Genomic DNA, 23,250 nt, shown 5'->3' on the forward strand with positions numbered 1-23,250 from the left:
GCTGAAGTCTAAAAAGACTATGTCCACGGCAACACCTGCATCCATTCCCTTTGTGACCTGATCACTGACTGAGAGTCACTACAGGACAGGTCTACCATACATATCTACCTTAGGCTAATCTGTTGCATTTCGCCATTAACCCAGCACAGGGACACGCTCTCTCCTGTTGCAGGAGGAATGCCAGAGAGGCACAGATACTCTGGTGCTGCTCCTTCTGCATAGAGAAAGACTATTTTCCTCAGTGTATCAGAATGGAGTATATTTGCTCCTTGGTCACTATACATTTGTTTGGTTTACTCTGCAGTCTGTTGTACAGAGAGGACAAGGCCCTCTCCCCCACTTTCAAGTTGTCATGGGAGCAGAAAACAGGAATGAGCACTATTCTGTGTTCCCTTCACTGAGTGTAAAAGGGTGCATCTATACATGCAATTAATGCAGACCAATAAGCTTGGGAGCTTATGGCCTGGAGATTTTTGCTCCTGAGTGCACCATTTGAATGTGTGCCTCGGAACAAAAAACTCTGGAGCAGTTTATTCATGTGCACATGGAGCCTGGTTGGAGACCCAGTAGTTAGCCTGCCAGCCCAGGGGTGCTCTGACCAGGCTTCATGTGCTACATGGGAGCTGGCTGATGATGGCTAAAAAATGGTAATTAGAGGTTTGCTGTTAGGAATTGGCTGGTAAGTAAAGGAGATATGCATTAAAATAATGGTAAGGGTTAACTGGTTTCTAAAAGCCTGTTTGTGACAAAGTTTCCTTCAGGGCCCACTGTGTCTGAAGCAAGCAGACACACAGGCTGGGAAATTGAAAACATGTACCACACTGTTCCATAACATGGAAAGCAGCATTAGGTCATGGTGCCCAACTGCAGAGCCCTTGGGATTTCTGGTTTTGGTGAACAAACTAAATTAAGAGGCCTGGTAAATGACTAGAATAAGATATGTGCATGTGATGGATTTGTTGGAACAAAGGAATATGTTGACACAACAGAATATGGACAGTCTGATGACCACTGGGAGAGCAATCAATTATGCCTGGGAATGAAGAGTCATCAGAGGGGAGAAAGAATACAAAAGGAGCGATTTCAGAGCAGCAAAGGTCCCCGATGAGGGAACTCAAGGCCACCATCGACAGACGGCATATCACCAGCCCATTTCACCCAGCCCACTGGGGGTGGAGGGGCTCATCCCTCAACCTCCAGTCTGCTGATATCTGACATTCAAGAAGGGTGAAGCTTGCGCACTTGCCAGGTGTACCTTGTCTCTGTGACAGCCCTAGGACTGGTAGTTATAGAATCAGGATGGGGAGGGGGTATTTTCTTTATCTTGCTTACTTTATTCTTATCTGCTATCACTGCTTGCTTGCTAGCCCTGCACCAAAGCACCCTGTGCCCCCAGCCAGACGGGGCACTGTCTACATGTGCACTGATACACATGAAAATACTTGTATTTTACAAGACTACCCTGCTGTGGAGTTTATGAGTTTCATGCACCATAACAGGGGCACATATGTAGACACTGAGATGTTTGCTGCATAGTTAATTGGTCAACTGCACAGTAAACATCTCATGTAGACACACTCACAGAGACTGTTACAGAAAGTGGTCTGTGCACATCTGCACGGGGGGGAAGGGGAAATACATTTTGTTCCTTCTTTCAGAGCCATGCAATGGCTCTTAACTCACTTTGACTCTTATGCGTAAATTCCAACATGGTTAGTAAAAAAAAGTTTGTCAGAAATCTATAACCAAAAAATATTAAATAAAAACAGATAAATATAGCAAATACGTTAAGAAAAAATACTGGTATTTAATACTGAGAAAAGAAAAACAATAAAAGAGAAGCAAACGTAAAATCATTCTTGAAAGATTCCCTAAAGTTTTTCCAAACATTTTATAAATATTAGGGGTGCACCAATAGAGACTTTTTTGGTCAACACTGATGGCCGATTTTTAAGGAGCCATATGGGCCAATACCGATCTGATTCCGATATGCAGCTGGGCAACGTGGAGAACAGCATCAGGCTCGTAAGTGTGGTGTGGGAGGCAGATCAAGGTCCTTGTGGTGAGGAAGGAAGTGGGGCAGGGGCAGGGGCAGGTGCTTCCCAGCTGGGGTGGGGCAGGGCATGGGACAGAGCTGCAAGCAGCTCATCTGAGGAGTGCAGGGAGTGGGGGATGGCTCCTGTTGCTTCGCCCACCCCGGAAGAGAACAGGGGCATGTGCCCCCGAATCTGTGTGCAAAGCAGGGTGGGTTGGAGCTGGGCTATGCTTAAGGTGGGTGGTGGTGACACTGGGAGTGGGGCTACAGTGGGGGCTGCAGCCACCCCAAAATTTGCCATAGCCCCTCCAAATCCTCTCTGAGTGCCACTGCTGCCCACCCCGAGCACAGCCCGGCACAACCTCCCTGTTGGGAAGAACCCAGTGCAGCCCCAGCCCACAGTGGCAGCCTGCCCTCACCCCATGCACAGATCTGGGGGCACATGCACCCCTTCCCCCACAGCAGACTTACCAGCCCGATGCTGCTCTCCAAGCCACTGGGCTGTGCTCCCGGCCATGTGCATGCTGTGGCTGCATGCATTCACAGGGCATTTATTGGACACATTATCAGCCACATCAGGCAAAAAAAAGTCAATTGCTGATACTGTTAATTTTCCCTATATCATAATGAATGCAGGTTCTTATGATACCCGATGGTGTGTGTTAATCTCAAATGATCAGTTTATGCAGAAATGTACATATACACATCCCCTATATATGTATTTATAAATATAGATGTAAATACACAAGCAATTTCTTGTATTTTGTTGCAAACCCATACCGTGTTCAAATAGCATTGTGTGCGAATAATTAATAAAAGTATTGGCCAACATTTTCAAACTTGAATCCTCATGTTATAGAAGCTACATATCTACAAAAAAAGCTGTCTTCCAGATAACTTGAACACACACACTAATTTTACATAGCTTAAATACAGACTGAAGAATTACATTACTACTGTACATTCATTAAGAAAACCCCTTAGACATGATCTGTTCCACAAACCTGCAAGTGCTGTTGACTGAATCTTCAGGACAGTGGTGATGGCACTGACAAGACAGCTTCTTCTGGGGAGGAGCAGGGGCTGTACTCTCACCATCTTCCTTTCTGTTCTCTATGCTTAGCTTGCCAGAACTCCTCAAAGGCATGTTGTCTAGAAAATTGGCTAGAAAAGTAAAGGAAGAAAGAAACATAGGTTTCCACACTGGGTTGCCAGACTCATTTGAATACTTCCTCAAAAGTCATTCTTATTGCCCAAAATTTGAGATAATTCTTTGCCTTGTGTGAAGCAAACTATATTAAAAATCCATTAAAGGGTATTTCTTATTAAAATGTGACTCACACTATTCTTCTTGTGTATTGTATTTGTTGAGAACCAATGACTTCAGATCAAATTTGGTAGTGTGGCAAAACTGTAATATAACTTCAAGCTGAAATCTGATAATCAAACTGGCTTTTTTCCTTGGTATCATTTATAATTTCTTTCCAAACTGGTATCATTACCATTAACGGATTCTAAGTTAAATTTTACCTTTGGTTATACCTTAACATCACTTTGCCCTCAGTTATATTAGCATTCATCAGGATTTGCACAGCTGTAATGGAGGACAGGGCCTGGTGCTGCTATGGAAATAAGTTCCTGTTTCTAAGGAAGAGTTTGCTGGCATTTAGGGAAGAAGCAGAATTTAGCTCCATCTCTCAATACTATGCTACCTTTTCAAATACTAACATCAGTGAGAAGAGAAGATAGTTAAACAACTCATTTCAATCAAAAAAGCCAGCAGACATTACTTTGAGGACATACGCTGATCAATATGAAGCCCCGGGAAGTTTGTCAATGCTTTATAAAAGTTGGGGGCTTAGGGTTCTGTCTTCTTGGAGTACAAAGAAGGGGAGGGAGAAGTGTCAAATTATTCACCTTTTTTCAGGACCACTCATGGAAACTCTGACAACCAATGTACACGCAAATCTTAGAAACAAAACTGAGCCTGATACTCATTTTCTCACTTTTCATTTCACTTCCTTAGAGTAATGTGCCTTTAAAGGGTCAAAATGTGTGGCCTGGACAGCACGGAAATAACTGGCATTTCTTTTTACTATTGTAACCACAGCCTCTAGAAACAATGCACATTTTCTTATTTTTGATTCCTAGCTTCTTTCACGCACTCAAACTATACTCTCCTCAAAAGCCCATCACTTTTGCAGGTTGCAATGAGGATTGTTTCCCAACCATTGGAACTGTTCTGATACTGACACTGAGGATTGTGAGACTGCTTCCTCCACTGCTCCCTTTAAGGGGAACAGATTGAAGAAGACACAAGAGTAGTAGGGCTGTGTGAAGCTTCAGCTGCTGATTCAATTCGGAGGAGATTTGGCCTGATCTGGCAGCCAAATCTCCAAACCCGAATCAAATCAGGAGACCCATTAATCTCTCCAAATCAAATTGGAAGCCTCCAATTCCATTTGGAGAGATTCAGGAAGGCTTATATGTTTTTTCTATGTACCTGGAGGTACCAGGCACAGCTTATGAATGCTGAGATAGTGGGGCGGGTGGAGCGCTCCATGCAAACACAGGGGAGTCCCTCATACGCTCAGCAGCAGACCCGGAAGTGGACAGAAGTACCCCCCTCATGCTCCCGTGGAATGCCCCATCTGCCCCATCATCTCAGCTTTCACGAGCCATGCTTGGTACCTTGAGGTACCTAGAAAAAACATATGAAGCTGTGTCTATGGCTGAATTGCTGATTTTCCAAATCAGAATCGAATCTTCAGATTTGGCCAAATTGAATCATCAAACTGAATCACTGTCCTCCCGAATCAGGCTGAATCCCAATCTGAATCAAATACTGCCCGCTTTGCACACCCCTAAAGAGTAGCCGCCACTGGGCTCTGGTGGTGAGATGCAACAGCGCAGAACATTTCAAGTGGAGAGGACTTGTTGGGATGTCTTCTTTGTTCTTCCTACTTACAATCTCCATCTCCTCATGAGGACCCACAGGTCACTCCAGTTTCAGTTTGGGACAGTGTTAGTTATCAGTCTTTTACACAGTAAAAGTTCTGTTATCTGGCATCCTCTGGGAATGGGGGATGCCGGATAACAAAATATGCCGGTCAATTGAGCGGCCCCAGCTGCCACTTTTCCCGCCGTGTCTGGGGCGTCCCTCCGCCCCTCCTGCCGCATCGTCGACCATCCTGTGGGTCCTGCGGGACAGGGAGGCGGGCCCCACACAGCCTGGGCCATGGGGGCTCAGCAGCGCAGGCTGCTTTGGCCCTGGCCATGGGGGCTCAGGGAAACCAGAAGTGCTGCAGTGGACACTTCCAGTTTCACTTTATCTTACAAGCCGGCATGCCAGTTAGTAGAGCATGCCAGCTTGCAAGATGCCGGATAGCGCAGCTTTTAGTGTACTTAAAAAAAATGGTTTTTTGCATCTCAGTGAAACTTGCCCAGGAAATGGCTATAATTAGTTGGCACAGTAAAATGGGGTAAAGGGGTTTGCATTTATTAGTTTTGACAGAAGTCAGGCCTTTTTCAGTAAAGATTTTGACAGCCACTGTTCTGGAAAGAACTTCTTTGGATTTGGGTCAATTACAGCCATAACACACTGAATTCACAACCAATGACTATGAAAGAAAACATACAAACCTGATCATGAAAAGGTATCAATAATACCAATACAATGCATGTGACATGCCAACAAAATGCCACAGAACACACATTGTAGAGCATATATAATTTCTATTAATGGCCTGTTCACTATCTACAGATCTCCTGAAAATCAGGAGCGTTTCAGAAATCATCACTTCTGCAAGCCAAACCACAGACTTGTTGTGGTGTGCTCTAAACCAGGGGCCAAGATCCTGGGTATCCAGCATTTATATTTAATGTACAACACATCTGTGTGTCTTATCACCTTTTTTCTTGGCAAAAATCAAATATTAAAACTAATTTACACAAGGGGACTGGATGTTTGCCACCATTGGATACTTACTAGTAGCTTTGACTTAACTTGAAATATTTTACTTTCTTTAATAAATTAATCTGAATTAGGGTCTGCTACGCCAGCTCTAACAAGATTATGATATTTTTAAATCCAGTCTATGTACATCAAATTAACATCAACAGATGTTCACTTTTTGGGTCAATGGAACATAGATCTTTAAACTAAGTCCTCTTTCAGCAAGCAGTCATAAAGCAGGTTTTGTGACTATATTACATTGTTAGTCATGGATAGGGAATGAACTATTAAAATTGTTCCAGTCAAAGATTTTCAGACATCTGGCTCATGGGCCAGCAGAGTTAAATAAAAATATTAATAATAATACTGAGTGAAAATGCTAGGCTCTGTTTTCATTTACCATGACGTTTTCTGGATGTAACTGAAAGCTATCTAATATTCCAGCTGGAACTTTTATTTAGGGAAAGGAGAAAGCTAAAATCATAAATTACTAAATCTAGCATAAACAATGGGGAAAGGACACTTAAACATCAGAGTATGTCTGAAGCTATCAAATTTAGACAAGTAAATGCCCTTTTCATGATATATTCAGCTGTATGCCTTTTTCTTGCAAATATCTGAAGACAGACCAATGGGTGGAGACAAATGTGAAGACAGCGTTATGGTTATGGTATTGGTCAACAGGAATTTGATCTCAAATGGCTTCTGCTGAAATAAAAAATATGAATACAAAAATGATGTGCATCCATGAGTCATTAGATGTTCAGTTATAACTAAGACGAGTCATAAAATAGGATTTGAAATCCAAATTATTCTAACTCTCACAGGCATACAAATACAGACTTTTGGTTTGGCCCCAAAGAATAAGGGCAAAACAGAAGCTGAGTCCAGATCTGGGCTTTCCCAAAACTCCAGGGTAGGGATACAGACCTGATCTCTTGATGTGGACTCAGGTCTAGTTTCAAAATGAGAGGAAAACCAGTGTAGTTTAATAATTGATATGAAATATGCTTAAATTACAGAACAGCATGTGGGTTAGGATTAAATATCAAAATGTCAAGGCTTTCTCAAAAATTATGACCCTCCCTCTATTCTCTTTTTTCCCCAGCCCCCTAGTTCTTGGTGTCCTGGTTGCCTGCTGAAAGAATACTACTCTTAGCTCCAAACAATGAGTTGCCCAACTCCTGGGTTAAGCCTCTATCTCCATAGCAAGGATGTGGAACATTTTGTGAGTTTTCCTCCTTGCCCCACTCAACTGGAGTTGTGTGTCAGTACTTGTGCTTTTTCCCCCCTCTTCACTTGCTTTTTAGGTTAGAAAACTTAGGTAGCACTTATCACTGCACTCTGTAGGATGCAGCGGTCATATGGTATGTATGTCAATACTCCCACTTTGGTGAAAGTATCATGGGTCTTGAAGACTGTTCTAGGAAACTATAGTCTTAGCCTGTGTAGAAGCAGTTAATGATTTTAACTGAGTTGTCTCTTCTAGCTCTCCCATTCCTACTAAGCTGAATATATCTGCACACTAGACACAGCCGCAGTGGGATAATGGTGTTATAAATGGCAGCTGGTTGCATTAATCCAAGAGGTAGCTACCGGGGCCAAGAGAGGGCCTTCTGAGCAACTGAGACAGAAGCAAGCTTACAGATGCAGGGGTCAGTGGTGGTGGCAAGGAGGGGAAATCCATTCGGAGAGACACAGGGAAAGCTCTTGGAAGCAGAGGTGACAGAGAGGGAAATGCAAGTTTGTGCGAAAAAGGGAGAAAGGATGAATGAAACAAAGGAGGGGGCTGGGAGGAGTACAAGAGGAGGATTTAATTTTATGAGCAGATTACTCAAACTAATTGGGACTGTGGGGGACTACAAGAGGATTTCATATGCATTTTGATAAATTTTAATTATTCATAATTTAGCTACCTTACTAGAAAAGGCAGAGAAAACTTTATCACAATGTACTTACGCTTTTCCACTGTATGCAAGAGAGTAACAGGCCACCATGCCTCCAGCACCCTTAGCCTATTTGGAGAATTGTCCCTGACAATTTTTTTTTCATGTGTCAGCAACAGGACTTTGGCTACTCCAACGTCTCATTGTGTGTGCACTGGTATTTGGAATGCTCTGAAGCCCACCATCGGACAACCCAAGTTGATCTTTGTGAGTATGGGAAGGGGTCACTGCAAAAATCCAGAGGCCGAGAGAGTGACAGCTGGAAACTATGCTATGGAACACCAGTAGAAAGGGAGAATTGACAAAAAGAATGACCAAAACCCTCCTCTTCAGATGCCAACTATCAAATCCTTTTATGCTCCTTAGAAGTTGGCTTTTTTATTTCAGCTTTTCTCTTATGTTGAACTTTTCTGTATCCCCCAAAGACAAGCCCTCCAGGCTCCATGCACATAATTTCCCACACATACACATGTGACATACCTGCATCAATCTGTCTCTCTTCCCTAGAGAGGATTTTAGGAAAGCATCATAGCAGCCTACTTAAAAAAAATCCTACATGTGGGACTACATATCAGTTAGTCTGTAATTAGTCTTAGAAAATATTATGTTTGGATTTAAAATACTGTTGTTGCCTTCTTTTGATTTGAAAGCCCTAGAGAATGAAGTGCCCTGGATACAGAAAAGAAGCATCACCCATAAAAACTGCTCTGTACTAACCCACAAATATTGCTACATTTGATGTAGAGGAATCATCTTTTAATTAGTATTTAATCCTAAGGCTCTCTCCTGAGATTGCGAATAAGGATTTTTGCTCCTTCTGTAGAAGCAGTGATGTGATGTGGACAAGAATTTCTTCACCACAATCTGGACAAAGACCAACAATTCATTTCATGGAGATCAACAGCCATTAAATGGTAACACCCTTTTGAGCACTGCTCTGATTCAAACAAGTCTAGTAATGTAAGAGATGAAAAGCTCTATATTTTCTTACCAGGTTCCAATACCCAAGCCATGAAGTTCCCCGGGGAGGAGTAATTAGTAACAGTTTTCACACAAGATCATGGTTTCTGGACCACATAAGTTAAAAAAAAACACAACAGATTTTCAATGACATTGTATTGGTTTCTGCTGGGGGCAAAACTCAGCCTTGTTCTATACTGAATCTCAATGGCTGAAAGCAAGTATATAAATCATTTAATCCTTGAGTGAGGATACTTCTCATGCATCTTTCTAGGAAGGGACCCAGAATATCCTTAATCACCATAATGTCATCCATGTTAATTTTGTCATTATACTGTCATTGCTTTTGCCTGCCTGAACACTGGTCAATCAAGAACAGTATTCTCCAGCACCAGCCAGTATTTGATGCTCTAGAACAGGTATCGCTAGACAATTTTGTAATAATGTACACTGTGTAATAATGCATTAGACAGAGAATAAGAATATTTATGAAGAGGTACCTGAATATTTATAAGAAATAAAAACTTGAAATCTGCAATTTTGTATCAGAATGTACAGTGTAGTCAAGTTGAAGGGTTCAGTAAGAAACAAAACACAAGTTCTTTTGAGTTGTCTACAAACCACACTTGTCCATTGATCTACTGTGTTATTTTTAGCTGCACTGGTATCAAACATCTATGGATAATAAAACATGAAATAAAGTAACATCACTTCCTATATTGTCATACACAAGCATGAACTATGGATAGATAGTATCTCAACAGGCTGCAATTACAGCACTTACATGATTGTTTTATGGGAAAGGGAAATAGTAAACTGCTAACTCCTATTTTACAATCAAATAAAAGAATTTCCACAGGATATTTTCTGGCAAATAATCAACGTGAAAATGTAGCACACTTAAAGTTATAATAAATTGTGCCTCAACTCAGATTGGTCTACTGAAAAAAAACACCCAAGAAGTAAGAATAAAAATATAGCTTTTGTTGGTGATGACCATATGTTAAAGAAGAAAAGCTGAATGACAACAAAAATTCCCATCATCCAATTATCAGTGTTACCATAAAACTGAAAAAGGTTGCGTGCCATTTGTACAATATTATTACTTCAATATTATCATCAACATTAGAGTGATCCAAATTTAGCTGACGTCAGATTTTGCTTGACAATAAATTTAATCTGGTACACATCTGAGGAATACTGATGTGCTTGAATACTGAAGGAAATGTGGTATTATAGGTTTAATACTGTGTATGCTATATTTTGTTTTCAAGGTTCTTGTAGCTGAATTGGGCACCAGATTTTGCAGTCCTTGCTAGGTTAAAATTCTCACTGAAATAATTGAGTATAGATTTCTCTCCCTTTGTAGATTTAAATGTGTTTATTTAAAAAAGTCATGACAAACATGCATTCTGAAGTGCTTAATAGACAACGTATCTAAGATATCTTTTATAAAGATATAAAAATACAAAAATTGTATTATAAAGAAATATTTCCAGCCCCCATTTACCCAAATGTAAGAGGACCCTGATTATATGATGATCCCCACCTCCCAATAATTATATGATATATATGGAAATTTTATATATTTGTTATAATTTTCCAGGTATAGAATTTAATTATTGGAGGTCTGCCTTGAACCTATCCGACTCCCCCTGCTAATCAGGGAAAATAAATCCTGAGGGTCAGGTAGCTTCCTTGCCCACTGGTCCCCACAACTTCTTCCTGCTACAGCTCCTTTGCCTCTTTCTTACTGTCAGATCCTGCTGTCCCTGGGCACATAGAAGTGAGAAGCAAATTTGAAAACAATGACCTAGGAATAAACATACCTATCATAACTTACATATAAGGAAGTTACTAAAAGTACCCATAGACTTAGTTCATCCAGAATTTGATGCAGGGAGTGGGCGTGGGGGGTGCACCCTGCCCCACAGACATATGCTGCTGCCGGCAGGCGCTGCCTGCACACCCCCCACACTGGCTCCCTATGCACCCTGAGTCCCATGGCTGCAGCTGGCAGGCAATCACTGCACAGGGGGGCCTGGCACATGGCTGCAAGGTGCTGTGTGGGGAGCAGAGGGCATGCCCCCCCTCCCCCTGTGGCCACATGCTGCAACCAGTAGGTGCTGCCCATGCACCCTACGTCCACACCCACTCCCTGCGTGGCACCCTGTGGCTGTGCACCACCCCACCCTGCAGAGCTGCAAGTCATGCACCTCCCCTCCCCCCTATGCAGTGAAGCACACCTTGATCCCCACTACCTCTGCCTCCATCTCTCCTGTGTGTCTGTCAATAAGGCTCTGGGCAACACATGCACAGTTGGCCCAGAGCATTATGGACAGACAGACAAACAGCTGGAAGTGCAACGGCTTTTGTTATTAGAATATTTTATATACATACATTTTTTTTCCAAAAAAATAAAAATGTGTACTAAGTATATACAATATCTACACCTTTATATTATTTATAAATATTATTTAATTATATATAGAATATATATATTTAAAAATTAAAAAATCATATATGCAATATCTACACCTTTCTGTCTCCTAACCAACACAGTTCACTTGACAGTCTGTAATATACAGTTAACCATCATCATCCTCATGACAATAACTGCAACCACACAGCAACGTTCTGGTTGCCATCTTCTTCAATTACTACAACCACACAAAACTGACTCTATGGCCCTTACTCTCTCCTCCACCCCCACAACCCCTCTGTTTCTTTCCCTGGTCCATAGTCCACATCATCTTTGTCATCCTCTTCCTCCCTATTGTCCTAACCACTCTCCCCCTCTTTGTTGCCATCACTGTCCTCCTCCCCATCTTCACTGTTGCCAGCACCTTCGCTGGTGGTCTTGTTTTTGAACACACTGTGCCATTCTTTCCTCTTCCATGCATCTTCTCCCCATCATTTTCTTCCAGTATGCCTGAGCTCACTATGCATGACATTAGTCCAAAGCCAAAAGACTCATAATTTACTATGCAGTTCATTGGACTGGGCCGCACCAGAGTCAACGGCATTTCAAGCCATGGTGACCCCACAGCTCAATATGTGTGTGTAGTCCAGATACCCTCTACAAAGGATCCATGTGCTAATTAGTCCCCGACTCATGACTAAACTAGGTGCTTTTGTCACATGTACTGGTATCCTTCAAACTTCTATAAGAAGATAAGGCACAAAGCAACCTTGTTTGGCTGAGAGAGGCAGGTGAAATGAGGATTCTGGGTGAATTGTTTGGAGCTCTGTTTGGTTATGTTTGCCAGACATTTAAGGCTGGTTACTAAACAGGAATCATTGGAAATGGGAAAGAAAGGTGTAGCTTAGCTGTGGGAGTGAAGAGGAAGTCAATATGTATTCAATGTAGTGATTTACTGTGACTTGGAAAAGAATGAGTGCTGAGGGGGACAGCACAATGACCACTACCATATATCTTATTCAGACAGATTACTCTATCCTGTCCTCATGGCAGGTTCCCATCAGTATGTTGTCACACATATGGACCATGTATTTTATAGTATTGCTCAGTGTTGGCTCCATTTAATCAGCTTCATAGTTGGTTTCCATTACTGAGCACATACTGCTTTTTCCAGCAGTTTAATGATAGACAATATATTCAGTGAAGTTTCCTTGTATGCAAATGTACAACAAGAGGCTTTTTCCATCCATGTTGCTTGGGGGTAAAAAAGCCTTGTCTTATATTTGAGTAAATATGGTATAAACTGGTAGCGAAAACTTGAAAATGTACTTTTTTGCAATACAGAATTTATATATTTTTTGTGTTACTCTTATTTTTGTGTTACTTTTGCATTTGTTTAGAAAAAGAAAAGCCACAAAGTAATTTCAGTCTTCTTTAGGAAGGCATAATTGGCAAATCTTTCTGATACTGTTGGTATTCCTGACACAGCTGCAATGGAGCCACACAGAGAAGAACTTTTATTTCCCTGCTGCATACTATACAACACAAAGCATAAAACTGAAATGGTCTTACATATTATTTACTGTTTACCACTACCTTGATTTTTTTTTCCATTTCGGAAAAGGCAGGAAGGAGGACCCACTCACTGCTATCACTGTACTAGACACAAGGGGAGCTTACGGATGCTCCTTCCTGCTCCATTTGTGCAGGTGCTAGGCTCCACCAGTGAGAGTGGCAGTGGCAGGCAGGTCCCTCTTTTCTATCCCTGCTCCCTAACTGGTTGTCTCTCCCCCATGGCCCTTGCTGGCCCAAGGACTCCAGCCATGCCTTGTTCCAGCCCCCATGATCTGATGGGCAGTGCTGGTAGCATCTACTGCAGCCTCCTTTCCTTAATCCTGGATCTGCCACAGACTACAGTGACTAAGTCTCATCCTGTTCCACCCACTGCAAGATTCTCACAAATAGTTAAATCCTTCTCCTGAACCATGCTCCTTGTTACTACATACACTGACATATTTTCAGGGACATAAGCAGAGTGGAATAGCACAACACTTAGGGTGAAGCTACACATTACCCTTAGACCATACTAAACATATGGAATGTTAGAACGTGCTATAAGCAGTTCCATGTTAAGGGTTAATGTTGTTTACTGCCCGCACAGCTCTTGCCATGAGAGGCCTGGTAAGCAAGGATGTGGCTAAAAGCCAGGACACCTAGGCTCTAGTTCTGCTCTGGGTGAGAGGCTGAGAGCAGTGCATCCTAGGATGCTGGAGGACTGCAAATGCCTAGTTTTATTTCTGTGGAGCAGGCTGAAGTTATTCAAACTAGCTAGGTAGCACAGCCCTGAGTCAACCCTTGCTTGAAATGGCATAACTCTGAAATGCTCAAAGGGCACTAAGAACAAGTTAATTAACTCTAAGGTGCAGATGCTCGTATTTTAAGTGCCTTTAGTATGGTCTAAGTGTAATGTATAACTTCAACCTTTGGTGTTTAAATCCACTTAGCACTTGATAGGTGGATTAGGATCTGGCCTTACATCTCGTAGACTCTCTTTTACAAATTAGGTCTCCTGAGCAAAAGTGTTCTCAAAAGTATGTTTAAGGAAACATATTATAAATCAGAAATGATACTCCTGAGGGTTGTCCTATGACTTATATCACATTTCAGGCACACAGATATCTAGAGTCAAATAACTTGATGACCTGCACCTTGCACTGTATTCACCAGACTGCCTCAAACAGATAGCTAAACTTAGCTTGGTTAAATTACTTTATATTATTTTGTATATAAATATTTATATTTCCTGGATGAGATAGCTTCATAAGAAAATCAGGCTCCTTAGTATGTAAAATGTAAGAGAATATTATCTAACGTACTCTCTAATTCAACATACTTCCTAATTATGTTATAAAAATGTGAAGTCTCCCATATACTGAAGAACATATAACAGAAACTTCACAGTGGAACACAGCAGCAGTCCTTCTCCAGCATTTTGTCTCCCAAAGCAACCAATAATTGATACTTCATGTAACCCATAAAACTTCATAATGCAACTGCCTGTGCAGCACTACACAGTGCCCAAATATACTTAGAAAAAAGTATGCTTTCACAAGAGCTACCGTGTTCTTTACCCATAGAAACTATCTTCATAGATTTCACAGACATTCACAGAGGGCTGGAAGGAACCTCAGAAGATCATCAAGTCCAGGCCCCTGCCCCAAGGGCAGGAAGTCCACTAGGGTCAAAGAATCCTAGCAAGATAAGCATCTTAAAGGAGTTCAGAATAGGTGCTTGTACCACCTCTGGAGGGAGCCTATTCCAGGCCTTGGGGGCTCAGACAGTAAAGTTTTTCCTTAGGTCCAGCCTAAAACGGTCTTGGAGGAGTTTGTGACTGTTGGACCTTGTCATCCCTTGGGGCACTCAGACATTCCCCCAGATCCTGATGCATACCCATGATGTACTTATAGGCTGCCACTAGGTCACCCCTGAACCTGCGATTTTCCAGGCTGAAGTCCCATGGCTCTCAGCCTCTCTTCATAAGGCCTATTCTCTTGTCCTCTGATCATACGCATGGCTCTCCCCTGGACTCTCTCAAGCTTCTCCACATTCTTCTTGAATTGTGGAGCCCAGAATTGGATGCAGTACTCCAGCTACGGCCTCACCAAGGCCAAGTACAATGGGAGGATGATATGCTGGGATTTACTTGGGAAGCATCTATGGATGCAAGCCAGAGTTGTGTTTGCTTTACCAGCTGCAACATCACATTGGTGGTTCATGTTCATCTTGTAGTCAGTCATGACCCCCAAGTCTCTTTCGGTCATGGTGCTAGTGAACATAGCACTGCAGAACGTATGAGCATGCTGCAGGTTTTTTCTCCCAAAGTGGAGTATCTTACATTTGTCAGTACTGAACAACATCAGGTTTGTATCTGCCTGCTATCCAAGTCAGCCTGGATCACCAGCCTATCCTCAGATGTGGATGCTCTACCCCAAAGTTTGGTGTCATCGGCAAACTTGGCCAATCCACTTCTGACACAAGTGTCCATATCATTAATAAAGACGTTAAAGAAAACAGGTCCAAGGATGGAGCCTTGGGGGACACCACTGGTCATGGAGCACCAGGATGATTCACTTCCATCAACCACCACTCTCTGAGTCTGGCCTCGGAGCCAATTCCCTCGGAGCCATTGGACTGTGATGTAGCCAAGGCCACAGTTGGCCAATTTTTCCAAGAGGAGATCATGGAACATCAGATCAAACACTTTTTTGAAGTCCAGATATATGATGTCAATCTCTTCTCTCTTGTCCAGATGATATGCCACCTGGACATAGAAGGAGATGAGATTAGTTAGGCAAGTCCTACCCGCAACAAACCCATGCTGGCTGTCCCTCAGGATGTTGCCATCAGCCAGTTTGTCAAGAATGGTCTCTTCGATGATTTTTTCTAGAATCTTTCCAGAGACTGAGGTCAAGGTGACTGGCCTGTAGTTCCCTGGATCTACTTTCCTTCCTTTCTTGAAGATGGGCACCACATTGGACAATCTGTCAGGACCCGCTAACTTGAACGTGTTCTGCCTCTCAAGGTGTTCCTTTAAAAGGTCTACACTAATGCTGGGTATAAATTCACCCTGACCCTGGCCATCCTGCATCATGCTAGGCAGGGTGGTCCCTTTGGGTAGATGAAAAACCGACATGAAATACCCGTTAAGCAGGTTGGCTTTTTCCTGGCTGTCAGTTTTCAGTTGTCCCATTGGGTTTAGCAGGGGGTCCAATGTTACCCTTGCTTTTCTTCTGACTCCCCACATATCTGAAAAAGGACTTTTATTAACCTTGATATGTGTAGCCAGGTGGAGTTTGGTTGCAGCCTTGGCTTTCCCGGTTCACTGTCTACAGGTACAGACCAGTGCAGAGTACCCCTCCTTTGTGCTCATTCCCATTTTCCATCCTTTATAAGCCTCTCTTTTTTGGCATAGGAAGTCCATGAGTTCCCTACTGAGCCAAGGGGGTTGCTGTGCCCTTTTGCTACCTTTCCTCTGAGATGGGATGGATATCGCTTGTGCTTTCAGGATTGCTCCCTTAAGGAGTGACCACTCCTCTTAGACTCTTCTCCCTGTTGAGTCATGGTCCCTTAGGGCTGGACAACAAGCCTCCTTAGCTTATCAAAGTTGGCTTTCCTAAAGCTGAGGACTTCTGCATTGCTAACTGACTTGCCAGCTTTGCGATGGATAGTAAAAGTGATTAGTTTGTGGTCACTGTCTCCCAGCTTTCCTTTGATTTTTAGGTTGCTAACTAGATCATCCCCTTTAGATTCATAGATTCACAGACATTAGGGCTGGAAGGGACCTCAGAAGATCATCGAGTCCAGCCCCCCGCCCAAAGGGCAGGAAGTCAGCTGGGGTCTTAGGATCCCACCAAGATAAGCATCCAATTTGCTCTTGAAGGTGTTCAATGTAGGTGCTTGAACCACCTCCGATGGCAGGCTGTTCCAGATCTTGGGGGCTCGGACAGTAAAGAAATTCTTCCTTATGTCCAGCCTGAAACAGTCTTGTAGTAGTTTATGACCACTCAACCTTTTCATCCCTTGGGGCGCTCTGGTGAACAAACATTCCCCCAGATACTGGTAGTTACCCCTGATAAACTTATAGGTGGCCATCAGATCACCCCTGAGCCTGCACTTTTCGAGGCTAAAGAGCCCCATGGCTCCCAGCCTGTCATCGTAAGGTCTGTTTTCCTGACCTCTGATCATGTGCGTGGCTCTTCTCTGGACTCTCTCAAGCTTCTCCACATCCTTTTTGAACTGTGGAGCCCAAAACTGGACACAGTACTCCAGTACCAGGTCCAGCAGCGCTTTACCTCTTGTTGGTCCATAGACCTCTTTGGCCAGGTAGAGCTCATCCATGCACATGAGAAAGCTTTGGGACCATTCAGATTTGGCAGAGTGCTCTTGGCATGAGATGCCTGGATAGTTGAAGTCTCCCATGACAACCATGCACTGAGTGTAGCCTAAGCCAGGTCCCTGGCAAGTTCCTGGTCGAGCTCTTGTTCCTGGTTAGGGAGTCTGTAGTAGGCTCCTACTATTGTGTCCCCTGTGCCACATTCCCCAAATATTTTAACCCAGAGGGTCTCTAGTCACTCTCCCTGGGTGCCAATGTCAGCTTGCAGGGATGTGTAGCTATTCTTGACAAAGAGAGCTACTACCCCTTTTATTTGCACAATCTCTCCTGTACAAGGTATAGCTGTCTTAGGTGGAGTCCCACCAGGTTTCACAGAGATCATAGTCATTCTTGTTTAATAGGAGGATCAGTTTCTCCTGTTCACTCCCCAAGCTCCTGGCATTGGTGTACAGACATGCAAGCATCCCATTGAGAGCCCTAGGCTTCCTGACATTCCCAGGAGGACACTGTTCCAGGGCTGGAGTAGGAGTGGAATCCCTTGGGTGCCCTGACCTGTTGGTTTTGTAGGTATTGCCTAGCAGGCTTGCTTTGGTGGTTGTCCACCCATCCCCTGGCAGGCTTAGTTTAAAGCCCAGTCAAGCAGCTCATCCATTCTGGCTGAGAAGAGCTTCCTCCTCAGTGACGTGAGGTGGAAATGCTGATACGTATTCTGAAGGAAAACTGATAATTTCTGTGGTAGAATCATCTTTTCAGACAAAAAGATTATCTCCCTCACATGTAGCTACAGGTTGAACACATTTTTCTTCATCTACATCTTGGGATAATATTTTGGGGGATGGAAGTGAAAGTACTATGGACTAGTGCAGCTCCAAAGAAGCTGGAAACAGATATTGTGTTGCCCAGGATTAACTGATTAGGAATGGGAGCTAAGGCTGGAATATGAAGAAACGAGAATACAAACATAATTCAGATGTTAAACTGCATGTGTGCAGAAGTTATACTCTTCAAGGGTTATTATGCTTTTATTTAAGCTTTCTAAAGAAGACTCAAGTCAAAGATCAAAGTTGTAGTTACTTCTATTTTCAGGTTGTAACTCTCAATACTATTCAATGTGCATTTTAAGGGTCACACAGCAAACACTAAATGTTACCATCTCTACATTAAATAAATATCACTACAAGCAGCAATCTGAAGACCTTCCTGAACATCAGCAAGTGAGGAAAATATAGACTGAGAAACAATGAAACCTGATGCTCTCACTACTAAATTATGCTTTGATATCTGACCTTTAGAAAGCCACCAAAGATTGCAATAAGCACATCATAGCTTTTTACTGATTATCATTTCAGATGATGATATGCAGATTGGCAAAGGCATTAAAAGAATGGCATTTAAGTGTAAAAGTAATATAGGACTTGTACTCTTTGCTCTTTTTAGATACAAGTTATAAATTGTTATTGCTCCACTTCCCTTTTCCAATGAAAAGTGATCTAGAAGCATCTCACTAATTAGTGGTCAAGATAAAACACTGCCTACGGAGCCAAAATTTTAAAAATATCAACTTGATTTTATTCCAGACAGCACAGACTACAGCTGCATATTAAAATATATTTAGGAAATAAATATGCCAAGCTTGCAAACACTGTGCCAAAATTATTCATAACTACCAGAACCCTTCTATCCAACTTTGTTTTGGCTGTTCATGTCTAGAACTAACATAGCACCAGTACAATCTGCACAGTAAACTAGATTTTTATTTTTTCAGTTGTAGGACACAGGAATTGCTTCACCTTATTCCTTGGAGGGACAAATTTTCAACTGAGCTCCGACCCACTGAAATTAATATATGCAAAATGTATTTGCAAAACTGCCCACAGGCACAAAGTTTCCATGTTTTTCCCCCTCGTGCAAATGGTTATATACAAATAATCATCATTACAGATGTGCAGGATTTATATATTCATCAGAAACCTTCTAGTTTCCATCACTCTCCCTTTTTCTTGTCACTACATGTCAATTGAGTGGACAGAAAAGATAGTATCACCAGAAAACATCAATTCAGTTGCTGAGGCATTATTTCATGGAAATTGATACCCAGCACCCAAAATACTCATGGACTTTTGTGACACACTCAAGTTCCCAGATGTCACTGAATGAACTACTCAGCTAACCAGAATAATTTTACTGCCCTGAGGCAAATGCCACTCTACCAGGTCACCAGGCCAACTAGCCAGTCAGCATTTTAAGTAACTGAAAAAGTGACAGTTTAAATTCTTGTACTGTTTAGCTGTCAAAGCAGGGAGTAAATTGAACTGACTATTGCTTCTGTTGGACTAACCACACGCATGATGAAAGGGAAGCTGAATTACATGTGTGGAAACAGTAAGCAATGAAGAGAATCATTGAGTTAGTTGGTAAGTACTCAGGTTCAAAATATATTTCCTGAAAACATTGTTGAATTCAAGAGAAAGTGCTACTTTCTTACTCAATTTGACAGGAAGCAAGTAAACATCATGTTTCAACTCTGGGGAATCTTCTCTATTACACACCAAAATTAATTGCCTGCACGAAACAACAGTCAGTCTTAACCACAGATAGCAGGGGCATGATTTGCGAGAAGTGTTCAAGTAGTCTAAAAGCATTTCTGTGTTTGAAAAGCTTTCTCCAAATGGTTGCTCGGCTGTGCTGGAGTAGAAGCACATTCTCTTCTGATCTACATCTTCTGATAATAATGTCAGGGAATCAACTAGCCCTTTTGGCAGAGTGCCAAATTTTGGTTCTGGCTTTATTCAGGAGAGGATGCTGTATCAACTGTCTGTTTCACAGATTTTTTTTTAACCAATGGGGATAAGTCTTTCAAGGTATACAATGCAACAGCATTTTTACCGTAGGAGCTTACGATGGAAAAAGCAAGTTACAAAGGCATTTTTAAAAAAACCCATAAAACAGTCTACACAAAATAAAGCACAAAACTGTTTCGAAAGGACATTGCTAAGGGTCAAAAGGAATACTTAGTACCAAAGTTTACATGGATTAAACTTATTCTATTTTGCAGGACACAGTGGACTAATTATAAAGCCCCGTGTTTCTAAACAAAAATTTCAATGCCTGTAGCTTCTTTGGAATATAAATATTCCTAACACTGGGAATATAGTAAGAACCAAAAAGTGAAATATTTCATAAAATACTTAATCTATATGTGCCTAAGCTGAATCACCTATAACAAATATACCCACCTACAACATGGGCATATTTACATTCACCTATTTCAGAGTGCCTAAAGAAGCTTAATTCACTAGCCAGTTATCCAGTTCTAAGAACTACGTGGTGAATATTTCAGTTTCCAGAACTGTTAACTGAGATTTTATGAATGACCAAACAGAGAAATAAAAGGAAAAACATTTACCAAAAACCATATCAAACAACCTGGCCAAAAGAACCAGAGATATGGTAGGATAACTGACTCCGTGTTATTTATCAGAATTTATACAAGAAGGGTGTGTCTACATGTGCAATTAATGCATACAAATAAACTCGCTCCCATACAAACTGCTCCCAGATGTGCCATTTGAACATGTGCCCAGAAGCAAAAATCTCTGGAACATACTGCTCCAGAGTTTATTCATGGGCAACACGTGGAGCTTGGTCAGAGCAGTCCAAGTTGGCAGGGGGCATGAAGGCTCAGCCTACCAGCCAGAGCTGCTACAACCAAGCTCCAGATGCTGCAGAGGAGCTGGCTGGGGTACAAGGGTGTTTCAGTGCAGTTGTTTCAGTCCACTTGGGGCAGGCAGCCCCCAGCCTTGTGCCTCAGCCAGCCCCATCACCATCTATATGTGCGCTATGGCACACAAAACACCACTGAAGAGTACTACTTGTGTTTAGCTGGACTGCCTAGTGATGGCATTAGTCTACTGTGACCTAATAGGGTCACATGTGTAGATGGTGATATTTTACTGTAGAGCTAATTAGATAGCTCTGCAGTAAACATCTCATGTAGATCCGCCTGGATATAATGTGTTACACTGATAAATGGTGAAACTATTCTAGTTCCCTCTGAGATTAATAGAATTTTGCTATAAACTTCACAAGAAACAGGTTTATTCCCATTGACTAGGAATTTGCATTTTTATTATTATTGTTGTTGTTATTGTTATACAACATTGACTATTTTTATAATATTTATAAATGAACATTACAATAAAAATGCCTGATTTTTGGCAATGTTATTTCCTGATTCATTTATTTATTTGCTTATAACTGAATAAACTTAAATGTTGTGTTGATATTTTCTTATTTTTTTCATGTCGTTCATCTCCTTTTGCCTCAAGTGATGAGAACCAGCCTGAAACCAAATCCAATAATTCAGCTCTACCAAATTCTTGACGAATTCCTAAATGACTTTATGCAACTGAAAATTATAGAACTGTACAGTAGAGAGACAGATCTAAATGTGCTGCGTTCTTTTGATTCCCATGTTCTGCTCCACGTGCAGATCTCCATCTCCCACTGCTATCAACTCAGATTTCCATCCTATTTTTAAAAAACAACAAAGGACTCGGCTTCATTTTGGTTTATAATCAGTTTTTAGAAAGAACTGTACCTTGCATACTTGTTATAAGTGGCAAGTGCACACTTTCACTCTAATTATGCCACAGGGAAGAGGGCAGAATCTCAGAATTGGGGGAGGAGGGCATGTAGAACACATGGGGCATGTCCACATATGCAAGCACGTGCACTTGCAGCAGCTCAACTACAAGTGGTGCAAATATGAGCTGGGGCTTGTTGCCTCAGCGCACATGCCTGGACATGCACTTTGGTGTGGGGCAAATTGTGCCACTTGGGGCAAAATAACCTTGCCTGGCTCCTCCCGGATCTGCAGCTGGGGAAGCCAGAGCCCAGGGCCAGCACCTGTGCTGTCTCCAGCAGTATAAAAAGTTGCCCTGTCCTGGCCCCATCAGCACAAAAAGCTGCCCTGTCAGGTAGCTCATGGCTATTCACTTTCAGGAGCTTCTGAGGTCCAGCCAATTGGTACCAGGGCACACTACCCCTTGTGCCACCTGTACTGCTGAAGCAGCCCTGAGAGTCCCCTGCACCTTTTACCCACTGCAGAAGTCTGGCATTGGGGGCTGCTGCCTGGCTGTGACCTGCTGCGCACCTGCCAGACCTGGATGGGGACTGCACAGCCAGTAGAGGCATCTGCCCCTCTGGGCCAGCTCCCAGTGGGTTCTGGCTGCAGAGTTGGCCTTTGTGTGGTACTATTGCCATGCATGCCTTTGCCGTGTGTGCCCTCCACCCAGCCATCTGGACAGCTATCACTTGGAAAATGTTCCCAGCACGGTGGCCTGCTCTGAACTGTCAAAGCATGTCCTCCCAGCCCCATCTGGCCAGGAGGTCAGCAACTTCCAGCTGGGTCCAAGGTGCCAGCTCTGAGCAGGCTCCTCTGCCTAGGTCCTGCCACTTGCCTCACTAGTAGGAATTCTGGTGTTCCCTATTTGAAAACTGAAAAATTCCCAATAAAAAATCCCAGAGTCACTCTATAAAATACTCCAAAATCCATGTTCCTCCACAATTAAAACAAAAGACCACTATATATATATATAAAGAGAGTGAGAGACAGAGACAGCAATCAGTTGGGCAATGTTTGATTGATATATCTAGTGTTAAAGCAATCTGGAAGCCCACCAGCATCTCTATCATAATAATAAAATAATTCTAAATACCCATATGTTTTGCTGTTTGCCTTTGGTTTTCTTACCATAGAACAGTTAGAGCTCTATGTGACCGCTTGACTAACCAGGATGTGAGGACAGCTGTCCTTACAGCCACAGCTCCTGCCAGCAGGTCTCATCCTGTCTGGCAGCTGGGCACACAGGGTATGTGTTGTGCGGATGTGGGGTTTGCAGAATGGGCCAGGAAGGGTGGTGGGTGGCTGTGGGTGGACTGTGCAGGGGGGCTGCTCAGGTGGGGTGGATCTCCTGCCTCCTGCAGGGTGCAGCCCCCCTGCACAGCTCATGTGAGACTGCCCCCCCCAAGGCTATA

General features: G+C 42.6%; 1 protein-coding gene across 1 annotated transcript in view; it reads right to left on the reverse strand.

Annotated features, from left to right (window-relative positions):
* The window catches only part of BMPR1B (bone morphogenetic protein receptor type 1B), a 541,891-nt gene that overhangs the window by 71,260 nt on the left and 447,381 nt on the right, over positions 1-23,250 (reverse strand). Inside the window, exon 4 of the mRNA XM_019526507.1 lies at positions 3,040-3,199. Coding sequence (XP_019382052.1) covers positions 3,040-3,199 — 160 coding nt within the window. The remainder of the gene's footprint in view (positions 1-3,039; positions 3,200-23,250) is intronic.

The sequence above is a fragment of the Gavialis gangeticus genome, unplaced genomic scaffold (assembly GCF_001723915.1).
Source record: "Gavialis gangeticus isolate Ggan-Ray unplaced genomic scaffold, GavGan_comp1, whole genome shotgun sequence".
Taxonomy (NCBI): Eukaryota; Metazoa; Chordata; order Crocodylia; family Gavialidae; genus Gavialis; species Gavialis gangeticus.